This window comes from Panthera uncia, chromosome D1 (assembly GCF_023721935.1).
Source record: "Panthera uncia isolate 11264 chromosome D1, Puncia_PCG_1.0, whole genome shotgun sequence".
Taxonomy (NCBI): Eukaryota; Metazoa; Chordata; class Mammalia; order Carnivora; family Felidae; genus Panthera; species Panthera uncia.
Genome location: NC_064808.1, coordinates 73,610,228 through 73,635,291, shown reverse-complemented (window position 1 = coordinate 73,635,291; position 25,064 = coordinate 73,610,228). Strand labels below are relative to the sequence as shown.

Below are 25,064 nucleotides of genomic sequence, written 5' to 3'. Positions count from 1 at the left end.
CTCATGTTGTCAGCACAGAGTCTCAAAAGGGGCTGGATTTCAGGAACAATGAGATCACAACCTGAGCCAAAATCAAGGGTAGGACACAGCTCACTGAGCCACCCAGGTGTCCCAGAAAACAGATACTTTTAGGGAAAAATTAAAAAAAAAAAGTGGCAAATCTGATGAAGGAAAAGAAGTTACTAGGACTGGGACAGGAAACGGATGACCTGAGCCTGGAGCTTCTTCAAATCTTGAAATTAAGGACCCATTACACCAATAAAGACATTGAGAGTCACCGCAAAGGGGCACAGGAACCACAGGAAAGAGCTCCTAATGGCCAGAACTCAAACAATCTGGCCAACAAAATAATGAAAGTGCTATTCAATGACAACTCAAAGTATAAGATGAATATCTATGAGTCCACACTGATATAAATGATTAACAAATTGAGAAGGACCAATAAATCTGTCCTGCAGAAGATTCCAGATACATTGCATATACTCCACTCTAAAGGAGGTGAGGATAACACTCTGCTGCCTGAGTGCAGGCTGTGACTACTGACTGCCTTCAGGAGTACAGAGTGGCAAGTGGGGTGGGGGTAGTCATTTTACAATGGAGATCGTGAAATGAACATGGTTTCAGCCAAGTCAACACCGAGAGTCGTAACTTATGTTGATAGTATCTGCCCTTGATATGGTGTGACAAAAATGGCACTGTAACTCTGTAATCTTCCTCCAAGGGTAATCATAAATAAAGACGAATTCCAACAGAGGGGCAACCTGCAATATAACTGACTGCTACTCCCCCAAATTGTCAAGTTTCTATATAAGCATTTTTGTGAAAAATAAGGAAGTTCTAGTAAATAACATTGGTATTCACTCATTCATTGAACTAATGTGTCATCGAAATGAAGCCATTAATACTAGGGGGAAATGGGAGTGGGAGGGGTTGGGAGGAATGGGAACTCTTTGAACTACCTGCTCGAGTTTTCAGAAATCTAAAACTGTTCTAAAAAAGGAAAGTATTACTAAGTATAATAAAATAACATAAACAAGAGAAGACACCAATAAGTGATATTCAAATGAAAAATATTAGAAATATAATCTAGATTTTTCAAACAGTCTACAAAACACAACACAAATCAAATGATTTCATGAATCACTATAGGTCTTAATAGTTTTAGAACAGGAAGCAGGGGGGTTTTCCTTTTAACGTTTTAAAACCATGAACTATGTGCTTACAGAAATGTATAAAGCTTATATGTTCTGTTAACAAATAACTATAGAGCAAGCACCACCCAGGTCAAGAAAATAAAACCTCACCAGACACCCAGGAACGTGACTTGTCCGTCCCCTCTGGTATTACAGCCCCAACTGCCTTTGACACTAATCCTATCCTGACACTGGGCGTAGCAATTTTGGTAAACAACATAAAATTAAAATTGTGCCCATTTTTGAAAACTTTATTTAACCTTATTCATATCGATACAATCCTACTTTGTGTGCCTTAATGTACCCTTCTGTGTATTTTTTTGATCATTTTGATGTTGTCACCCATCGCTGGACTCTGTTCTGTTTCAGGGCAGTCATGGGTTCAGCCATATAAACGTTTAAACTGTCGAGGGGCCTCTGGGTCGCCTCCACCCTTGGCCTCTTACAGTGTTGCTCCGAAAACTCTCACACACGTTCATTGGAGCACACACGTGCATTCATACCTAAAACTCACTTTCTTGGTCACAGAACGTAAATTCAAACTTTGTCCTGCCAAACTGTTTTTGGAGAGTTTTTACCAATTTACACACTCACTAGCTGCATATGAGGGTGCTTGTGGTTCCTCACTTTTGCAAACCTTCGATGATTTATCAGCCTTCTTATTTTAGCTAATCAGATGGCCGTGCAGGAGTATCCCATTATGATTTGCGTTTCCCAGGGGATCACTAAAGAGGGTGAGAGATTTTTTCTTTAGTATATTGTCCAATTGGATATGCTCTTTGGTTAAGTGCCTAATCAAGCATTTTCTCCATTTTTCTGCTTGTCAGTCTTTCTTTGAAGTAGTTCTTTATATATTCTGGATATTCTCTCTGCATTGGATATGAGTAATATAGTATCTGTTTCCTCTCCCTGATTTGCCTTTTCACGCTTTCATATCTTTTGATGAAGAGAAGTCCCTCTTTACAACTAATAGGACATATATTATTAAAAAGTAGCTAGCTAATGTATAGGGAGAGTACCAATACCAGACATGTTCAAAATAGTCTGCATAGAATAATTCATTTTTTTAACATTTATTTATTTTTGAAATACAGAGAGAGACAGAGCACGAGTAGGGGAGGAGGAGACACAGAATCTGAAGCAGGTTCCAGGCTCTGAGCTGTCAGCACAGAGCCTGACGCGGGGCTCAAACCCACAAACCGTGAGATCATGACATAAGCCAGTCAGAAGCTTAACTGACTGAGCCACCCAGGCGCTCCTAGAATTATTGGTTTAATTTTCATAATGACCCTTCCAGGGAAGTCCTCCTCCTTATCCTCATGTTGGCCGGGTGAGGAAACTGAGTCAAGGAGACATTAGGCAAACTTCTTAAGGTTACAGATCTAGCAAGTGGTAGAGTCAGATATTCAAAGAATCTCCGAGATTATTCCTTGAAAGGAGGACAAAGAAGGCTGACTTCTCCACTATGAGGCTGTGATAGTTGAGTTGCAACGAACAAACACATCTGTAGACGAGATAGATGAGGCCAGACACGCATACTGTGTAACTGGGAATCTCTATATAATGGGGACGGAACACCAAACTGGGGGTGGGGGAGAATGGACTATTTTTTTTTTAATTTTTTTTTTAATGTTTATTTATTTTTGAGACAGAGAGAGACAGAGCATGAACGGGGGAGGGGCAGAGAGAGAGGGAGACACAGAATTGGAAGCAGGCTCCAGGCTCTGAGCCATCAGCCCAGAGCCCGACGCCGGGCTCAAACTCACGGACCGCGAGATCGTGACCTGAGCCGAAGTCAGACACTCAACTGACTGAGCCACCCAGGCGCCCCTGGACTATTTTTGAGAGAAAAAAAAAAAAATAGTAGAGCTCTACCTCACACCACTTACATAAATTTGAGGTGGATTGCAGGCTGAAGATTCAAAACAGAGCTTGACGACTAACAGAAAACATACTGAAGAATTTGTCTTTTTGAACTCAGGGTGGAAAAAAAGGCCTTAAAGAACCAAAAGCACCATGGTGGCAATGTCTGATATACTTAACTCATTCCAATGTAATGACTCTGATGGTTAGTTTTATGCATGGACTTGATTGGGCTCAGAGCTGCCCACAGTAGCTGCTAAAGAAATTATTCCTGGGTGTGTCTGCGTGGGTGTCTCAGGAAGAGATTAGCATTTGCATCAGTAAACCGAGTAAAGATCACTTTCAGCCATACAGGTGAGCTGATCCAAGTCATCAAGTGCTGGAACGGAATGAAAGAAGAAGAAAGGTCAATGCAGCCTCTTGGTTTGAGCTGACACAGCGTCTTTGCCTGCCCTGCGACATCAGACGTAGGGCCTCTGGTTCCCAGGTGTTTGGCCTATGAAAATTGGTAGTGGAGAACCTCACCAAAGTGGAGCCGGGAGCTTTTGGCAGGGGGAGCTCTCATGTCAATTTCGGACCCAACAGGAAGAGGCAGACTCAACCTTCCGTGGACTTGATCTTGCAGGTGGCTACTACTGGATAATAGCTGGAGGAAGAGGTGCTTTCCTCATCTCGGGCAACAGCTCAGCCAATGAAAAACCAGCACATTTGAAACTCCCACTTCACTGCAGTGGACATTTAATTTAAAAGAGCCTTCCTAACTTACCCCTGGTCTCCTTAAAAAAGCATATCTGTCCTTTGTTCCCCGGAGTCACGTACAGTTTTGCCCCAGCTTTTTTGTCTCACCCTGTGATTCTCCTTTTCCAGAATAAACCCATCTTTTGCTGGTAAATTTTTTTAAATTTTTTAACATTTTTTAATTTGTTTTGAGATAAGAGTGAGCATGAACAGAAGGGAACAGAGAGAGAGAGAGAGAGAGAAAGAGAGAATTCCCAGCAGGCTCTGTGCTGTCGGCGAAGAGCCAGACATGGGGCTCCTTCTCAGCACAGCGAGATCACGACCTGAGCAGAAGTCAAGAGTTAGATGCTTAACCAAATGAGCCACCCAGAGGCCCTTACTGTTTTTTTTTTTTTTTTTTTACTTTTAAGTGTGATGAGACCCAGACTCAGACTTCTACCATTGGCTCCCAGATTCTCAGGCCATTGGACTCATGCTGAGTTACATCACCATATTTCTGGTTGTCAGGCTTGCAGAACATTAATCTAGAAAATCATTGGATTTCTTGGCCTCTGCAACCATGTGAACCAATTCCTATAATAAGAGCTCCTCTTATATGTATCTCTATATATTCTATTGGTTCAGTTTACCTTTAGAACCCTAATTCAATGATATAAAAACAATTAAAAATTACACTCTAGGATATTTTCATCATGCCAAACAAACAAACAAACAAACCACCAACCCCACAATGAATTAGTATCCTGAATATCACAAAACCTCTACAAAGGCAAAAAACAAACAAACAAAAAACTACAAAAAACAAAACAAAACAATCCCCTAGCCCCCCAAAAGAGGGCAAAACCTCAGATTAGGCAATATTAACAAATTATATCCAAATGGCTAATATGAAAATATGTGCAGAGTTCCTAGCAATCAGGCAAACACAATGAGATTCTAGTTTTTACTCATTTATATTAGGAGGCATAAAAGCATGTGATTTTTAAGAATGGGCCAAAATATAGAGAAGCTAGAACTCCCTCACTGCTAGTGGAGATATAAATTGGAAGCCAATCTGACTGTTCTAGGAAAGTTGAAAATGATCATTAAATACAACATAGTATTTCTATTTCTTTATAGAAAGCTGTTCAGGAAAGCGTTTGAATTCACAAAGATTTGGAAGTAATCCTGTTGTCCATCAGAAGGGGAGTGAATAAGATAAAAATTGACAACAGATCTCATTTAATTTGTTGGACTAAGACCTATATAAAGCAATGTCTTCAGAGCTTGTAAATGTAATATTGAATTTTTAAAACCTAACGGGGGGTGCCTGGGTGGCTCAGTGGGTTAAACATCTGACTTCAGCTCAGGTCATGATCTTGCAGTCTGTGGGTTTGAGCCCCACATCGGGCTCTGTGCTGACAGCTCAGAGCCTGGAGCCTGCTTCGGATTCCATGTCTCCCTCTCTCTCTGCCCCTCGCCCGCTCGTGCTCTGCCTCTGTCTCTCAAAAATGAATAAACATTAAAAAAAATAAAAAATAAAACGTAATGGGATAAGTTGATAAGACCACGCACACCATATTACCTGTGGCCGCATATACTTTTGTCTATAAACTTGAATATACACTGAATTCACCATTGTTCTCTCTCACAGGTTAAGAAATGTCTAGAAGAGATCATGGCAGTGAGAACAAAAGTGGCAATTTATATAATTGTTATGATAAATGCCCCTTGCTTTACCAAGATTGAGCATAGGAAAACCTTAGTGGACATGAGAGACAGCTGGAGATGGGTGTCTTTTACTGAGAAGAGTAGTCAACACTGAGTGTCTACACTGAGGGTGTCACCACGAATGAAATAGGATTGTGAATAAAACTGCTTGCAGAAGCCCCTTCAATACCACCCTCGGCTCCCAGTCCTTTCAAGAAGACTAGTTTAGGGGCACTTGGGTGGTTCGGTCAGTTGAGCGTCAGTCTGTTCATTTTGGCTCAGGTCATGATCTCATGGTTCATAAGATCGAGTCCTGTGTCCGCTCTGCACCAACAGCTTTGACCCTGTTTGAGATTCTCTCTCTCACTCTCTGCCCCTTCTCTTCTCTTGCTCTCTCTCTCAAACAAACAAACAAACAAACATTAAAAAGCTTAGAAAAGTTTGAGTACGCTGAACAACATTCTTAATATTTCTTGTCCTTATTGAGCAAGGCAAATTAAAACAAATATGTGAAAATAACTGGCTGAAAACAGAGGAATGCCAATGGGAACGATATTTTCTGGAAATCAGCTTTGTTTCTTCCCCTTTAAGACCCAACCCTTTTTTGAGCTTATGCTAAGCTGCCCGGGACATCTATCTGCCAGAGAAGAGTTTGTAAGATTCCTGAAACATAATGAGAATCTCAATTCCTAACATTTAAAATAGGAACATGAGCCAGGGATTGCCCTTGAAATTTTCAGAATTCTTGCATTCCCCTACACTGCTGTATCCACAACTGATCTCAATTGAAGGACCAAAAAAAACCCCTCAAGCTCTCAGTAACGCGTTACACCGAAGTGTCTTCGTTGCTTATGTAAGATATGCTGTGGGTCCAGTTGCTCTCTAGGGCTGCTCTCTTCCAGATGCTTCCAGTCCACTTCCATCCGGGGCTTCCACCCCCACCCCCCCGTCACCCGCTGTACCAGGTGTCCCTGAGCTCAGCTTCCCAAGCCCAGCATTCCAGAGTCTACTTCCATCTCCTGTCACCTTAGGAAAGACCAAGGTGCCCAGCTGCATGGTGTAGAATGAGACACACATTCCTGCATCAGAATTCCCACCCAACACTATGTTTTCATTACTCTTGCCTTCGGGGATACGTGGGGCTTCCAATGCCAGAGCTTTCGTGATGTTCTTAGGGGAGAGCTGGAGGGAGTAGAGAGGCGCTTTGCTTCTCTGAAATGTTTCCTTCTGTACCCAACCCTCACTTGCAATTTCCAAGACTGATTCTGAGTTTTTCCACTTGTGTGTATTTTCAATTCTGACATCGAAATAACCATTGACTCTCACCACTATTGTTTGGGCTTTCTAACTACTCCTGCCCCCACATCGTCACACCACAACTCAGTTCGCTGCTTAAATCCATAAATCCCAGCATGTCAAGGGCTGTGTCAAACTTCCAATGCCTTCTCCTGTCAAGGTGAAAAAAACCCTGATACTCTACATGAGCTACAAGGGCCTCATATCCTACACCTTGCCTCTCTCTTTCTTCCTCTCTATGCCCAGACACAAATGAGCTTCCTCTCTATTCCTGAGAAAACAGAAGTTCCATGTTGGGTCTATTCCACTTACTGTTTCCTCTAAGTGGAAATCAGCTCTGGATGCAGCTTCCTTTTTGTTAGTTGGGTCTTGGCAGAGGTCTCCTGCTCAATGAAACTCTCCGTGATTCCCAATCTAGGCCAGCCCTGCCCAGTGTGTTCCAGCATCCCACCCCTTTCCTGTCTTCACAGCACATGTTAACAAGTAGAATTCTCTTGTCCATTTCTTTGTGCACATGTCTCCTGGGATGAGTCAATGAATGGGCCATGCAAAGTATTGAAAACGCAGTGCAGACTTGGGGAGAAGGTCTTGGGATGGGGCACTTTGGTCCCCTGCATGCTCACCTCCCAGCAGCTGGGGTCCTACTGCCCAGAAAAGTACCAGGTGACTTCCACCAAGTCACCCTTAAGATAGGGCTGCAAGCCCAATCCCCTCACCCACCCGGTCAGCTCATACCCAATAACCATCTGCCAAATTGCTTCCTCATCAACATCACGCAATGCAGCCAGCCAACAAAAATCAGCCTTGCTTGAAATGTTCTGATATAATTATCAAGAAAAGTGCAGAAAAGAATAACCTCAACCCCTCAATTATTTGAATGCACAATATTTATTAGAAACGAATTTTAGATTTTAACATTGTGGTTACCTTTAATACATTTGTGAACAAATACTGGCCATAACACATTTTGAATACATCCAAGACTCAGAAAGATCATAAATTATGTTCTGAGTCTCTACTGACCCATTTGGTCAAAACGGCCTTGTTTTGCAAGAAAGGGGGGAAGGGGTAGGGTTGGAGAAAAGTCAGGGAGATTGGAGGAGAATCAAAACCCAGAAGCATTGGCCCAGAGGAGTCTGGGGAAGATTATGCTCTCATGACCTCAGCAGGACCTAGCTTACAGAGACACAAGAGTGTCTAGTGGATGAAACCTCAGTTGGCAACACAGGAATTAGCAGTGTCCAAAGACACTCCAGAGTCTGGCAGGAAGAACAAACTATGGCGAACATGATAAAGAACATGGACTCAACGCATCAGTGGCAACATCACTGGCCTCTGAAGACTAGTAACCTGCAGGCTGGCCCAAAGCTCTGATGTAAATGTGGTGGGTCTCAAGGAGCCTCCACACACAAGAGCAGTAGGTTACAACATTATCCCCTGGGCTTAGGGGAAAAGGGCACAACTGTACCCAGAAGCCTCCGCAGGTTGCTGGAGTCCAGGGCTCAGTGGTACAGGGTTGTCCACTGAGGGTTCATCCACAGGACCGGGCAGAGCCTCAGGGTACTGGGCTGTGTGCGTTGTTCCCACCGAGAGACGCCTCTTGGCCCTGGCCTGGATGCTGGGCCCCCGGGCCCCTTGTTCCCGAGGACGACGACCAGGACCACATCTGCCCATTGAGGGATGAACATCTCGGGCAGAGGGAATCGGGGTCGGTGGTCGGGTGGGGCCGGCCTCCTGGGAAGTGCAGGCGGGGACAAGCCCAGACTGGGCATCAGAGGAAGAACTCTGGGCCGGCGAGGAGCGTGGGGAGGCCAGGCACATCGGGGTGCGACGGCCAGTCCCACCACTAGCGGCCACAGGCCGAGGGGTGCGCGTGGCCCGGCGGGGTGGGAGGTGCCTCAGGCCCAGCAGGGCTCTCCGGGGAGCTTGGGCCTCCCTCCAGGCGCTGAGCTCCCCCTTGTCTGGCGAGGTGGGCTCCGTGTGGTCCACAACAGCCCGGTCCTGCCCGCGCTTCCACAGCTCATAGCGCTCAGGCTGCAGGATGCGCACGAAGGCGTCCATGGAGAAGGTGACCCTGGCCTCCCCGCAGCTGCACTGAGACGCCACTTTGCCATAATCGATCCATCGCGGGGTGGCGAAGTTGATGGCTTCTGCGCAGTTGAAGCCGTGGTTGAAGCCAGAGTGGTAGCCATAGGGAAACGTCACCATGAACTCGCCAGCCTCCTGAGTGATCCGATTGAAGGGGATCCCGTTGTCCTTGAGGACCGTGGGCGAGATGAGAGCCACCTTGTGCCGCAGGAAGGCGTCACAGGCGCGGGCACTGCCCGGGAACAGCTCGGTGGCCAGGCGCTCCAGGCGCCGGCCGTGCTCCGGGGGCACCGCGTACCAGGTTTTGGGCTCCCCGAAGTGCAGGTAGTTGATGCTGTAAAGGTCCATGTCCTCCGTGTGCCAGGCGAAGGTGGTCTTCCACATGCCAAAGTACAGGTAGGGCGTGTTGACGCCCTCGATGACCACGCCGCACTCCTGCTCCAGCAGGTCCTGGATGGTTCCCAGGTGGCCAAGGTTCCACTGTTGAGTGTTTTCCGCAAACAAGGAGCCGCTGATGTCAGCGCCATAAATCGGAGAATCGTACAGGCGGGTTTTCCAATACTTTCGCTCCAAATCCTCAAAATCCGAGTGTGGCGGAGTCCGATACTTTCCGCTGTTTGCCAATTGGCGATACTCCGCCACTGTCATGGCTTTCTTCTTTTTATGGTATTGAGTAAACACACCTGCCCGCCCGGAGACCACCTGCTGGAGGGGAGTTGCTATTAAGACGTCACTGATATCGTCATAGGTCTGCCTGGCTTTCCATTCCTTGGGGGGAATCACCTTGGCCAGGCCTGCGCGGTGTGCGCCTTCGGATTCCATGTATGCAATGTATTTATCAAAGTCATTAAATTCTTCTTTGGTTGGATGAAATATCATTATGGTACAATTTGGGTTCTGAGCAAAGTTGGCCTTAGACTTCATGGTTTTCATTAATAAGCACCAAAGCCCAAACTTTTTAGATATCTTCTGGATATTTGAGGATGCTGGAAAATGCTACTTTTTCAAAAATGAATTTGAGTGTCTGTGTCAGCTGGAAATACCAGTGGACTACTATTACTATGCAAATTAAAGGATAATGTTTGTTAGGCTTGCTGATTCATCAGGGAACAGCACTCGTGGTAGAATATTCGCCCAGAAATGAGGGTGGCTGTGCCTGCAATTCTGTGATGCTCCTCTGTTGGCACCTGGTTCGGTCCTCTTGAGGTTTGTTGAATCACTCAGTCTTCGGTGGGTATCCTAAAGGTAGTGTCTTCAGGGCAGTGTTTAGACAAAGCCTAAAAGAAAAAAATACAAAAATTTTGAAAGTTAATGTAGGAAAAGTATTAGAGAGTTACAGATAAAATACCACCATGGAACATTATTGAACGCTCAAAAAATGGCTAAAAATTTTTTTAAGTTTATTTATTTATTTTGACGGGGGGAGTGGGAGGGGCAAAGAGAGAGGGAGAGAGAGAGAATCCCAAGCAGGCTCCACTCTGTCCGAGCAGAGCCAGACACGGGGTTTGATCCCATGAACTGACTGTGAGATCATGACCTGAGCTGAAATCAAGAGTCAGATGCTTAACCAACTGAGCCACCCAGGCACCCAAAGGGCTAAAATTTTATTTTATTTTTATTTATTTATTTTTATTTTTTTATATAACTTATTGTCAAGTTAGCTGACATACAGTGCATACGGTGTGCTCTTGGGAGTAGATTCCCATGATTCATCACTTACATAAAACACCCAGTGCTCATCCCAATGAGTGCTCTCCTCAATGCCCATCACCCATTTTTCCCATACCCCCACCCCCACCCCCTTTCACCCTGTTTATTTTCTGTATTTAAAAGTCTCTTATGGTTTTCCTCCCTCTTCATAACTATATATATTTTTTCTTTCCCTTCCCCCAGTCTTCTGTTAAGTTTCTCAACTTCCACATAGGAGTGAAAACATATGATATCTGTCTTTCTCTGACTGACTTATTTCACTTAGCATAATGCACTCCAGTTCCATCCATGTTGTTGCAAATGGCAAGATTTCATTCTTTTTTGTTGCTGAGTAGTATTCCATTTTATATATATACCACATAAAAGGCTAAAATTTTATAAGATGATAAAACAAGAGGTGGTGTGGATGTGGAACAATGGGAATTTCATACTCTAATAAAGATAATGGAAATCATTACACTCACCTTGGAAAACTATTTGGATAGTATGTACTAATAAAACTGAGCATATGCATGTATAAAATTGAACACATACACGTGCATACATGAGGAAACATGCCTAGGTAACATGCATGACTCTGCACTAAAAGGTACCTCTGAGAATGTTCATAACAAAATTACTTCTAGTAGCCAAATACTGGAAACAACCTAAATACCCATCAACTGTTGAATGGATGAACATTATGGTATATTCATACAATTGAATATAATATAGAATGACGATAAACAAAACCACATAGAAACATAAAAAATAATTCTATAAACATCATACTGAGCAACATAATCCATGATTCCATTTTTATAAAGATAAAAATGAGGGGCACCTGAGTGGCTCAGTCGGTTAACCATCCAACTCTTGGTTTCAGCTCAGGTCATGATCTCACAGTTCATGAGTTTGTGTGACAGCACATCAGACTCTGTGCTGTCAGTGTGGAGCCTGCTTGCGACTCTCTTTCTCCCTCTCTCTCTGGCCCTCCCCCACTTGCTCTCTCTCTTTCTTTCTCAAAACAAATAAAAAAACTTAAAGAAAAGATAAAAATGAGGCAAAGTTAGCTATATTAGATGTCAGAGTAGTAGTTACCTTTGAGAAAAAGAGAGATTGTGAGTGGGGCATAAGGAAGCCTCTGAAGAAATATTAATACTCTTGTTCTTAACCTAGGGCTGGTTACACAGCTATCAGAAGAGCTAATTGTGATAATTCATCAAGCTATGATGATTTTCACAAATTTTCATATGTTTATCAAAAAATAGACTTTAAGTGCAGCTCAGCCATAATGGGGGGTGCATGCAGCCCACATAGTATACATCTCTGAAGTGCTTGGTTCTGGTGAACAGGGGGCATTGTGCTGTAAGGCACCTAAGGACCTCTTCTTTATAGAGCCTCAACTTTCCAAGATCAGGAGACATAGCTGACTTTCCTAATACATAGAAACAGACACTGAGAGCTTGACAAAATAAGAAGACAGAGGAATATGTTCAAAAAGAGAAGAGGACAAAACCATAGCAAGAGAACTAAATGAAACTGAGATAAGCAATATGCCTGATAAAAATTCAAAGTAATGGTCATAAACATACTTATGGACTCAGTAAAACCTTAAACAAAGAGAGAAAATATAAAAAAGAACCAATCTGAGATAAAGAACTCAATAACTGAAATAAAAAATACACTGGAAGAAATCGATAGCAGATTAGAGGAGGTGGAAGAACAGACCAGCACTTGGAAGACAGGGTAATGGTAAGCAATCAAGTTGAATAGAAAAAAGAAAACAAGCATAATAAAACATGAGAATCAGTTAAAGAAACTTGGTGACATCCTCAAAGGTAATAACATTTGCATTATGGGGATCTCAGAAAAAGAGAGAGAGAGAATGGGGTAGAAAATTAATTTGAATAAGTGAAAACATCCCTAATCTGGGGAAGGAAACAGACATCTAGATCCAGGAAGCACGGAGAGTCCCCAACAAAATTAACCCAAAGAGGTCCACACCAAGACACATAATAATTAAAATGGCAAAATGTAGTGATAAAGAGAGAATTTTAAAAGCAGCCAGAGAAAAGAGTTACATACAAGGAAAACCCCATAAAGCTATCAGCTAATTTTTCAGCAAAAACTTTGCAGGCCAGAAGAGAGTGGCAAGATATATTCAAAGTACTGAAAGAAAGAAACCTGCAATTAAGAATACTCTACTCAGCTTTATTATCATTCAGAATAAAAGGAGAGACAAAGAGTTTCCCAGACAAACAAAAGTTAGAGGGCTCATCACCACTAAAGCAGCCTTATGAGAAACATTAAAGGGAATTCTTTGAGTGGAAAGAAAATGCCATAATCAGGAATAAGAAAATTATGAAAGGAAAATTTTCATAGGCAAATGCAAACATATAATAAAGTAGTAGATTAATCATTTATAAAACCATAATGGAGGCTAAACCACAAAAGCAGTAAAATCAACAAAATCTATAAAAATCAGTCAAGGGATTCACAAAATAAAAGGATATAAAGTATGACATCTTATACATAAAACATGGGGTGGGGGAATAAAAATTTTATAATGAGTTCAAATGTAAATGACCTGATATAGACTGCTATATGCATAAGATGTTACATCTGAACCTAATGGTAACCAAAAATCAAACCCTGTAATAGATACATAAAAAATAGAGAAAGGAAACCAATCATATCAAGCCGTCAAACCACAAGGGAACAGAACAAGGAAAGAAGGAACAGAGAAGAACTACAAAAACAAACGTAAAATAAGTAGCAAAATGGCAATAAGTATATAACTATCATAATTACTTTAAATGTAAATGAACTGAATGCTCTAATTAAAAAACATAGGGTGACTAAATGGATAAAAAAGCAAGACCCATCTATATGCTGCTACAAGAGACTCACTTCAGATCTAGACACATGCAGATTGAAAGTGAAGGGATGGAAAAACATTTACCATGCAAATGGAAGTGGAAAGAAAGCTGTGGTAGCAATATTTACATTGGACAAAATATACTTTAAAACAAAGTCTATAATAAGAGACAAAGAAGGATACTACATAATGACAAAAGGAACAATCCAACAAGAAGCTATAACAACTGTAAATATACACCCAATATGGGAGCAACTAAGTACATAAAACAACTATTGATTGATATAAAGGAAGAAATTGACACTAATACAATAATAGTAGGGGACTTTAATGCCCACTTATATCAATGGATGGATCATCCAGACAGAAAATCAACAAGGAAAGAGTGGCTTTGAATGACACATTGGGCCAGATACATCTAACAGATATATTCAGAGCATTCTATCCTGAAACAGTGGAATACACATTCTTTTCAAGTGCATATGGAAATTCTCCAGAAGAGATCACATTAGGCCACAAAACAAGTCTCAATAAATTTAAAAAAGTTGTAATCATATCATGCATCTTTTCTGACCACAACAGTATGAAACTAGAAATCAAGAAAATCTGGAAAGAATTAAAATACATGAAGGTTAAATAACATACTATTAAACAATAAATGGGTCAACCAAGAAATCAAAGAGGATATCAAAAAATACATGGAGACAGGGGATCCTGAGTGGCTCAGTTGGTTAAGTGTCTGACTTCAGTTCAGGTCATGATCTCACAGTTTGTGAGTTCAAGCCCCGCATCAGGCTCTGTACTGACAGCTCGGAGCCTGGAGCCTGCTTTGTATTCTGTCTCTGTCTCTCTCTGCCCCTCACTTGCTCTCTCACTCTCTCTTTCTCTCAAAAATAAACATTAAAAAAGTAAAAAATAAAAAATGAAAAACTACATGGAGACAAATAATGAAAACACAATGGCCCCAAATTTTTAGGATTAAGCAAAAGCTGTCCTAAGAGGGAAGTTTATAGCAATACAGGCCTACCTAAAGAAACAAGAAAAATCTCAAACAAACAACCTAACCTTAGACCTAAAGAAGCTAGAAAAAGAAAAACAAAGCCCAAAGCCAATGGAAAAAAGGAAATAGTAAAGATTAGAGCAGAAATAAATGAAACAGAGACTAAAAAAATAAACTGAATAGCACAATGAAACCAGGATAAGATAAACAAAATTGACAAACCTTTAGCCAGACTCATCAAGAAAAAAGAGAGAGGACTCCAATAATTAAAATCAGAAATAAAGGAGGTGAAATAACAACTGACACCCCAGAAGTGAAAAGTATTATAAGACAATAGTATGAAAAACTATATGCCAACAAACTGGACAACCTAGAAGAAAATGGATAAATTCTTAGAAATATATAATATTCCAAAACTTAATCAGAAAGAAATAGAAAATTGGAACACACCAATTAATAGCAATGAAATTAAATCAGTAATCAAAAAACTTCCAAAAGACAAAAGTCCAGAACCAGATGGCTTTATAGGTAGATTCTACCAAGCATTTATTTTTTTTTTAATATATGAAATTTATTGTCAAATTGGTTTCCATACAACACCCAGTGCTCATCCCAAAAGATGGCCTCTTCAATGCCCATCACCTACTCTTCCCTCCCTCCCACCCCTCCCCCCCCCCACCCCCCGTCAACCCTCATTTTGTTCTCAGTTTTTAACAGTCTCTTATGCTTTGGCTTTCTCCCACTCTAACCTCATTTTTTTTTCCTTCCCCTCCCCCATGGGCTTCTGTTAAGTTTCTCAGGATCCACATAAGAGTGAAACCATATGGCATCTGTCTTTCTCTGTATGGCTTATTTCACTTAGCATCACACTCTCCAGTTCCATCCACGTTGCTACAAAGGGCCAGATTTCATTCTTTCTCATTGCCACGTAGTACTCCATTGTGTATATAAACCACAATTTCTTTATCCATTCATCAGTTGATGGACATTTAGGTTTTTTTCCAAAATTTGGCTATTGTTGAGAGTGCTGCTATAAACATTGGGGTACAAGTGCCCCTATGCATCAGTACTCCTGTATCCCTTGGGTAAATTCCTAGCAGTGCTACTGCTGGATCATAGGGTAAGTCTATTTTTAATTTTTTAAGGAACCCCCACTGTTTTCCAGAGTGGCTGCACCAATTTGCATTCCCACCAACAGTGCAAGAGGGTTCCCGTTTCTCCACATCCTCTCCAGCATCTATAGTCTCCTGATTTGTTCATTTTCTACAAAGCATTTAAAGAAGAGCTGGGGCACCTGGGTAGCTCAGTCAGTTAAGCATGCAACTCTCAATTTCGGCTCAAGTTGTGATCTAATGGTTTGTGGGACTGAGTCTTACACTGGGATCCATGCTGGCAGCACGATACCCACTTGGGATTCTCTCTCTCCCCCTCTCTCTGCCCCTCCCCTGATCATGCTCACTCTCTCTCTCTTTCTCTCTCAAAAATAAATAAATAAATTTAAAATAAAAAAAAACAAATTGAAGTCACAAATGAAAGGATATTCCATGCTCATGGATTGAAAGAACCAATGTTGGTAAAATGTGCACATCACCCAAAGCAATCTACAGACTTAATACAATCCTCATCAAAATACCAACAACATTCTTCACAGAACTAAAACAAATAATCCTCAAATTTGTATGGAACCACAAGAGACTGAATATCTAAAGCCATCTTGAGAAAGAAAAACAAAGCTGGAGGTATCACAATCCCAGATTTCAAGATATACTACAAAGCTATAGTAATCAAAATAGCATGTTATGAGCACAAAAGTAGACACATAGATCAATGGAACAGAAAAGAGATCCCATAAATAAACCCATGTTTCTATGGTCAATTAATCTATAACAAAATAGGCAAGAATATGCAATGGGAAAAAGTCTCTTCAACAAAAGGTGTTGGGAAAACTGGATAGCCATAAAAAAAAAAAAAAAGAATGAAACTGAACTACTCTTTTATACCATACACAAAATAAACTCAGAATGAATTAAGGACCTAAATGGGGAGACCTGAAACCATAAATTCTTAGAAGAAAGCATAGACAGTAGTTTCTTTGACATCAGTCATATAAACATTTTTCTATATCTGTCTCCACAGGCAAGGGACACAAAAGCAAAAATAAACTATTGGGACTACATCAAAATAAAAAGCTTTTACACAGTCAAGGAAACCACTGACAAAATAAAAAGGCAACCTATAAATGGGAGAAAATATTTGTAAATGATACATGCAATAAGGGGTTAATATCCAAAATACATAGAGAACTTATACAACCCAACACCTAAAACAAAAACAAAAACTGAAAAAAAACAATCTGATTAAAAAATGGACAAAGACCTGAATAGACATTTTTCCAAAGACAACATACAGATGGCCAACAGACATATGAAAATATTCTCAATATCACTAATCATCAGGGAAATGAAAATCAAAACAACAATGAGATAACTCTTTACTTATGTCAGAATGGCTACAATCAAAAAGCGTGGGCAAGGATGTGGAGAAAAAGGAACCCTTTGCGCATTGTTGGTAAGCATGCAAATTGGTGCAACCACTGTAGGCAACAGTGTGAAGATTCCTCTAAGATTAAAAATAGAACTACCATATTATCCAGTCATTCCACTGCTGGGTACTTACCCAAAGAATATGAAAAAACTTACTTGCAAAGACATATGCACCCCAATGTTTATTGAAGTATTGTTTATAATATCTAAGATATGGAAGTAACCCAAGTGTCCATCAATAAATGAAATGGATAAAGAAGAAATAGAATATTACCTAGCCATAAAAAGAATGAGATCTTGCCATTTGTAACAATGTGGATGGACCTAGAGGATATAAAGTGAAATGGGTCAGACAAAGACAAACACCATATGATTTCACTCAAATGTGAAATTGAAGAAACAAAACAAATGAACAAACAAAAGAGACAAAGCACTCTTTAAAATTTTTTTTTAATTTTTAAAATTTATTTTAATTCCAGTATAGTTAACATACAGTGTTGTATTAGTTTCACATGTATAATATAGTGATTCAACAATTTCTACACATTATCATGATGAGCACTGGGTAATATATAGAATTGCCAAATTATATTGTATACCTGAATCTAATATAACATTGTATGTTAATTATACCTCAATGAAAAAATAAAAATAAAATAAAGATTGAGTTTAGGCATTAAGCTAGCATTAAAGACTACGAGACATATTTCATTACATTAACAGAAATAAATGAACTAAACACTGAATTAATTAAAGGGGCTAGAAAATAGAGACAAAAGGAAGAGGATTAAAGAAATGACAAGGAATAAAGATGAAATTAATGAAAGATAATACATACACAACCGGTATGAAGACCAAAAATGTTCTTTAAAGAGATTAATAAAAGCAACAAACCATGAGTATAATTGATCATAAGAAAAGAGAGAAGACAACAAGCAGTAATAGGAATTAACAGAACACAAATCTAATAATACAGTAGAAAAAATTTAAGAGAATCGTATCAGCATCTTGCTAGCAAAATTTTCAAAAGAGATCAATTTTCTACAGAGAAAAAATATCCAAAATGGACCCAAGAAAAACTAGGAAGCATGAACACAGAAGCATAAGAATCTGGTTCCAAGTATGACCCCTAAAAGTCCAAGAAATACATCATATTATAGGTGAATCTAGCAAATTTTTAAGAAAGTTAGCTCTTATTAATGCAAATTCTTTCAGAGAAAAAGCTAGAAAGCCACTCAGATGAGGCTACAATGTCTGATAGCAAAATAAGAAAACAACAGAAAATTAAAACAACAGAAAATTATGCTATAGGCCATCTTTAAGTTATAAACATAGATGAAAGCTTAAACAGAATGTTATCAAACCAAATAAAGAAACATATTAAAAGAATAATATCTCATGACCAAATAGAATGTATTCCAGGAATATAAGGATGATACAGTATCTGAAAATCTAATGAAGTAATTCAGAATACTAACAAAGAAAATGAAAACTATCATCATCTTGTAGGTACCAAAAAACTATTTGATGAAATTCAACACTTATTCATGATTTTTAAATTCTTTACTGGTAAACCATTAAAAAATATTTCTATAGTAAGATGAAGGGTTTCAATGTAAAAAAATGAACAGCAAGTATCATTCTTAGCAGTGAAATAAAAGAAACATTCTTAAGGAGAAAAAGATGCTAACTACTTCATTGACATTATCTCAAGAGGTCCCTTAATACTGTTTGCTAATCCTTTTATGCTCTCCTAATTTCTGTTTATCTGCTCTCCAAATATTCTATTTTATCTTCCCTGTCTTCAAATTTGGGCATGCCTACTCCATTCACTTAGAATCCTTCAAATGTCCTAAGAGTCCCTACATGATCTGGTACCCCACTACCTCTTGATGCTCAGTATCACTGCTTTCTACTCTACCTACCTCTTGCTCTCTCACTTCCAACCACATCCCGGGCTGTGTCTCAGAAAAGCCTGGAGTACGCCTACCTGATGGTCTTTGCAGACAAGCAATTCTCTTACCTCCCTTGAGTTTCAGTTCAAATATCACCTTCTCCGATTGCCTTGTTTTGGATAAAATTAGAGATGGTTTTCTCTCAAGAAAACAGTCTCTCAAGAAAACAACTCCCAACGAAACATGAACTTATATGTCTTTTCAAAATTCTAATCACATTGGCCCCACCCCAAGTCCATCATCCCTAGTCCAATCACCACTGAATCCAATTAGCTATCCAACCACCTCTTCCAACTGAACTCACAATGTTCTTTGTTTTAGTAAACACCCTCATTTTCAATGTTACCAGCTACAAAGCATGCGTGTTTTGCCTGAATTTTTTTCTTGGAGACTTCTTACAAGAAAATAAAGACGGGAAATGACGGCCAACCCTCAACAAATCTGAAATTGTGTTTAAAAATAAAAATAAAAACAATTTGTAAGCTCAAACAGCTTTCTCCACAGCCAGAGCTACTGTGACTGGAGAAACTGCCAAGGACTGAGTAAGGAGGAATAGCTGGAAGATGATATAGAGCAGTTAATGCTGGGCTTTCCAGGTAAACTACCTAGATGTACCTATGGGGGGGACAAGTAAGCCTACTCCTATCTTTTTTTTTTTTTTTTTTTTTTTTCTTTTTTTTTTTTTATTTTTAGTGAGAGAGAGAGAGAGAGAGAGAGAGAGAGAAAACGTGAGCACAAGCACAAGCATTGGCGCATGAGTTGGGGAGGGGCAGAGAGAGAGGGAGAGAGAGAATCCCAGGCAAGATCCACACTCAGTGTGGAGCCCCATGCGGGGCTCAACTTCACGAGCGTCAGATCACGACCTAAGGTGAAATCGAGTCAGGCGCTTAACCAACTGAGCCACCCAGGTGCCCCTAGCTTACTACTATCTTAAGTTGGTGTTTGAAATCAGAGCGGACCTCCTGGAGATTTTGATTCCACTTGGAGTCACCTTAGAAAATTATTGGAAATTTCTGACTTTTTCTGGACAAATTGCCTGGAAGTTTGCCAGAAACCAAGAGCACAAGCACATTTTGTGGGATCTGAAGGTTATATAAATTGTAGAACCCTCCTAGGAACAGAAAGATTTCCTTGGGAACACTGACAGGACGGGAAGAAAATAGTATAGGAAAGATAGCACAGTTGTTAGGGAATAAAACATATTAGCATTTGGGTCTGCCCAAAAACTATAGGGAAGAAAAGAAAACCTTGCCAAAGAAATGTGGTGAGGAGGAGCTCCTGGGGAAGAGTCAACCACATTATGGTTAGAGATTGAGGCATTTTATCTCACCCTACAGTCTCCCCAATAAGACTACACAAGATCACCTCAAAATAATAGAAACTCCTCACATCTCCTGTGGTTCCCAAGAGTCTTGGCACCCTAGGTTCTTCCACCTTATTCGAGGTCCATCCAGACAAGAGGAAGCTAGGACGCATGCCCAATCCAATGCCATCCCATTCCCCAACAAGGTCACCATAGTTTGGCTTCTTTATTAAACATAAACTCTTTTTCCTTTGGGTCTGGGATCTGAAGCCAAAATAGCCAAGGAAGGGTTTGCTTTCTGTGACCTGGTGGCTTCTGTAAAAGTACCCAAACAAACAGATGCTGCAGACTCAAATGCCAATGGCAGAGGCACTTTGAGTAAGCGGTGGTAGCTCTTGGCACCTCTGCTTTAGATGGACCCTAAGGCACTAAAGAATCTGCAGAGGTGGGATAAGGAGGATCAGTACACTCCTCTCCTTTTCCAACTTTAGTGTCCAAGGACGAAAGGAAGGTTATAGCTGGTAAAATAACCTCTCGGTCTTTACAGAACTTATTGCTAATAAATGTGGATGAGGGGACCAGATAACAATCTGGCTCGTCCTTAAGGGAACATGACAAATACAATTAATTTAGACTCTAAATTCTGGGTGGATGTCAAATAACATCTCTCTCTTCTTATTCCAGATATAACTGAGAGCACTCAAGAGTCTTGGGGATAGATGGTTATGAAGCAGTGTCCAAAAATGACCCTAGATGTTTACCCTAGAATGCCTCAACAATAGGGTAGTCCAAACTCCTTCCCCTAGCTGATGGGAAGTGGTTATGTACAGCTTCCCACGGGAATAATGGCTTGCTTCCCGTGGCTAGAGAACTGTACCATCTAAATGGACCCAAGGTCCCCAGCTGCCTCCTAAAGGGCAGGCCCCAAATAGCTGGTATGACATCTAGACTGATTCCCCCAGCAGTCTGTATGTACTGTTCCTGATAAAGTTGCTGCCATTGGAGCCCTATAAGAAGGAAGAACAGGGGAAGGAGCCCCTCCACAAGAACAAAACGAAAGTCATATCCAGCCTGCCTCCTGAACATGAGATGCCTCTCTGTGGAAATGCTAAAGAAAAAGGGGGACTGTGTGCACCTTGGACTTGATGTGTTTCCTTAACTCATACTGTGTAACTTTGAAGTATTTATCCCCAGGCCTTGAAAAACTGGTGGCAGCCCCTACAAGGACTATCCAGCGGGACAAAAAATTTCCCCATGAACAAGGGGCATTCAAAAGATGGGAAGAAAGCAAATAGTAAGGTTCCATCAGGGTTAGGTTTTTCCAGGCAAGTATGTCTCATGCAAAGGGGGACACTGATGGATTAGATTAGGTAGATGGAGTGATTATAATCATCGGCCATTAAATCTATCCTGGCTAAAAAAAGAAATGAGAACATGAGGGTGGTGATGGAGAATGAAATAGTATTTGACTTATGGCTTCAGTTTCTCCAGTGGGTCAAACAATCTTGTTAGAACACTAGGAAATGTAAGCTGGAAAGAGAATGGGGATGCTTGAAATGGACTTTTTTTTTTTTTTTAACTTAGGTATTTTTTAACCGAGTGTCATTTTATTGATGTCTTGAAATCCTTTTTACTTTATGCTATGAAATTTCAAACTGTCTGCCTCTACCCACATTATCTCACCCAAATTTCCCTTCCTTCCTTCTCAGTCCTTAAATTCCACCTCTTCTCAAGTACATGAACTTGACCCCTTTTCTTCCTTTATGCCCACCCCCCAAAAAAAACACCATCTCTTCTCTCATCTCCTATTGTTCTCTCTTAGCACTTATCCTTCATACTTGATATACTATGAACAGCAAGAGTTACCTTTATTTAGTATCTCATTTTGCCAGGCCTTTTATTAAACACTTCCTAAATAGAGTCTCATTCAAACCTCACAACTGGTCATGTATGAAGTTGGTGCCATCATTGTCCCCAATTTATGGAGGAGAAAAATTCATATTTAACCCAAGAACTTGTGGTCTCAATCTCCAGAGCTATTTTTGTACTTGTCTTCCATATAAAAGTATTTTGAAAGCATGGTCTGTGTCCTTTTCTTTATTATAGTTTCCAAGGGATCTTGTAATTTCTATATTGTGCACTCCAAAAATTTATTCAAGAAATAATTAAGTGAGGCTATTTGGTATACACCTGCAGCCTCTCTCCTCTTGGTCACATGCTTTCTTCCTGCTCTTCTTTCTCAAGAGGACATACTCCTCTCTGGCTAATCTCTCCCTTTAAACCCCTTCAATCAATACCTCCCACTGTTCCAGGATGGTCAATTACATAATCACTATCACCTTTGCCTTTGTTAAATCTCAGTCACCTGTCTCTTAAGTTATTGTCCTTTCTCTCACTTTCCTTTCAGTACCTAACATGTCAAAAGCACAAACAGAAACAGTCTTTGTTCACAAACCCACTTCCTCCTCTCTCTCATCTTCTGGTTCTGCCCCCACGTCTCCACTGGAATTGATCTCCGTAAATCATCGAATTGCTTCCTCCCAAATGCTATTCCAGGGGTTATACTTTATCTCTCCACATCACTGATTCACGGAGCACCCCCTTCTTCGTCCTAAAACCCTGACCTCTAGGCACTGCTAATTCCTCTTAACTCTGGTTCTTCTTCTTTATCTCCCTGTTTCCACTTCCTCTTCCCACCACACGCAAGCAAACTAACCTCGAAGCTCCACTCTCTTAAGTGTCTTTTTTTCTTTCTTTCTTTCTTTAAATTCCCCATTTATGTTCATGGCTTTCTTTAGCATTGCACTCTCACTCTTCAAAGATATTATTTATTGTCATAATTTTCTATCATACCGACTTGCTCCTAACATTTTTCTTCATCTTGGACAGCCCACTGAGCCCCTGAAAATCAACTTTTTTAGTACAAATTGATCATCTTTCTCCTAAAATTAATTTCCTCCTTTAGATGTCTTTATTTCTACAAATGATAATACAGCTACCCTAGTCACTGTCCGCCTCAGACATTAGCCACTGTTTCTGCTGGAAGTATCTAAATTCTGTGTTTAATAAAAGATTCCCTCCTGAATTACAAATTCTACTTACCACTCATTGAAAATAATTTATAACCATGGATTTGATGGTTGAATAAATTCTGTTTATGATACAAGTGACTAAACTTTGTACTATTGGACAGTTATTACTTATAAATATGTATCCTAATTTCAGTACCTTGAACAGTATGCACAGTAAAATATTGGTGAAATTAACAAAGTTCCTTAGATATGTGGCAATGGAATGATTGCACTGTAGGATTTAAATATCTTAAGGTCCTTAACCTGTTATTTCCAAAACTCTTCAGAAAGAATGTTTCACATCCTCACCATTAAGTAACTTTACTTTGGGGGGTGAGGGGAAAGGAAAAACAAACTACTTGTTTGGTAAGCAAAAAAGTGGAGCTCAAGTTTTAATTTACATTTCTTGGAGTACCACTAAGGCTTTTTTTTTTTTTTTTTTCCTTTCATGAATATGAGCTATTTGCATTTCATCATATGTATTGGTTCATAACCTTTGCCCATTTTCCTAGGACCATTTTAGGGTCCTAGTGCTTTTTCTCATGTACTTATATGAACATTTTACATATTGCCCATATGAAAATTTTACGTATTAAGCCCTTTATTAGATATGTTCATAGGTTTTTCCCAGTTTCCCGCTTCTTTATAGTTCCTTGATTTTATTTAATCTAAAATGTTGACACATATTTCAGTGTTTTAAGGTGAGTCTTTTGCTTTGTAATGTCTTTCACATCTGTTTAAAAAGTTTACTTCCCCTTCAGAGGCAGGTTAAGTAGTATCTTACTTTTTTCCCTTTTATATGTTAATTGTACCTTTAATTCTATTTTTTTTTTAAGTTAACTTGTTTTATTGTTTTGTGGGGATGATGTGAGGAAAAAGGAAGATGTAAATCTAATGCCTGGTTCTTTAAATATGTCCTGTTTGTTGTGTGTTTTCTTTCTTCCTCTCAAGTTTATAGATTTTCTTTATCCCAGTGTTCTTAAATTTTTTTTTCAGTCTCAAAATTCAGGTTCTTTAGTTTAAGGAAAAACTTTTTACTTCTTTGATGACTTCCTCTACTTTTTTCCTCTGTTTATTAACTCCTGTTATTTGGATATCAGGCCTCATGGATTGGGCCTTTAACTTTTGTAACTTTTCTTCTCCCAGTTTTGTATCCTTTTATCACTATGCTCTTCTAGAAAAACGTTTTAATTTCCAAGGCATTTTTGATCCCTTAGCTTTTTTGTGTGTATGTAGCTTCCTTGTCCCCCACCCCGTGTCTTATTGTCCTGTTCTTGTTTCATGGGTACATTTCTTCTATCTCTCTGAAAATATTAACATGTCAATGGCTTTTGAAGGTTCTTTTCCGCCTGTATGGTCTGTTTCTTTGAAATTTCCTAATTTTTTGTTTCAGTTTCTATCTTTCAGCTTTAAGGCTTTCCTCAAATGTCTGGTGATCCTTAGTAGTTGGTTCATATAGAACTATAACACAAAAAACTGTTTAGAAGCTCAGGGTGTATGGTGATTATGTTTCCCTAAATGATGATCTGTCTGGGCTGTTTCTTGGGTGAGCCTCTGATGTATCTCTGGGGCTGGTCATATTCAATAGTGACGGATCTTCTAGTCTTCCTCCTGGAGGGGACAGGCCTGACTTCCCTAATATATGGAAAAGGGGCCCTGAAATTTCTAATATCCAACTTGTAAAGTTCACTAAGCCAGTTTGTTTTCCCTATGACAGCCACTCTCTCAAGAGGTGCTGGAAATTCCCAGTCCAGA

The 25,064-nt window shown here is 40.0% G+C and overlaps 1 protein-coding gene and 1 long non-coding RNA gene across 3 annotated transcripts in view; one reads left to right on the top strand and one right to left on the bottom strand.

Annotated features, from left to right (window-relative positions):
- LOC125914894 (uncharacterized) overlaps positions 1–21,787 on the top strand; it is a 30,076-nt gene extending 8,289 nt beyond the window's left edge. The window contains exons 2-3 of the long non-coding RNA XR_007455472.1: positions 19,440–19,531; positions 20,923–21,787. This is a non-coding gene — a long non-coding RNA (uncharacterized LOC125914894). The remainder of the gene's footprint in view (positions 1–19,439; positions 19,532–20,922) is intronic.
- Positions 7,649–25,064, bottom strand: part of KDM4D (lysine demethylase 4D) — a 33,911-nt gene continuing 16,495 nt past the window's right edge. For both annotated transcript variants that reach the window (XM_049620302.1, XM_049620292.1), the window contains exon 3: positions 7,649–10,144. In XM_049620302.1, the coding sequence (XP_049476259.1) occupies positions 8,223–9,800 (1,578 nt within the window). In that variant the 5' untranslated portion in view covers positions 9,801–10,144 and the 3' untranslated portion in view covers positions 7,649–8,222. The remainder of the gene's footprint in view (positions 10,145–25,064) is intronic.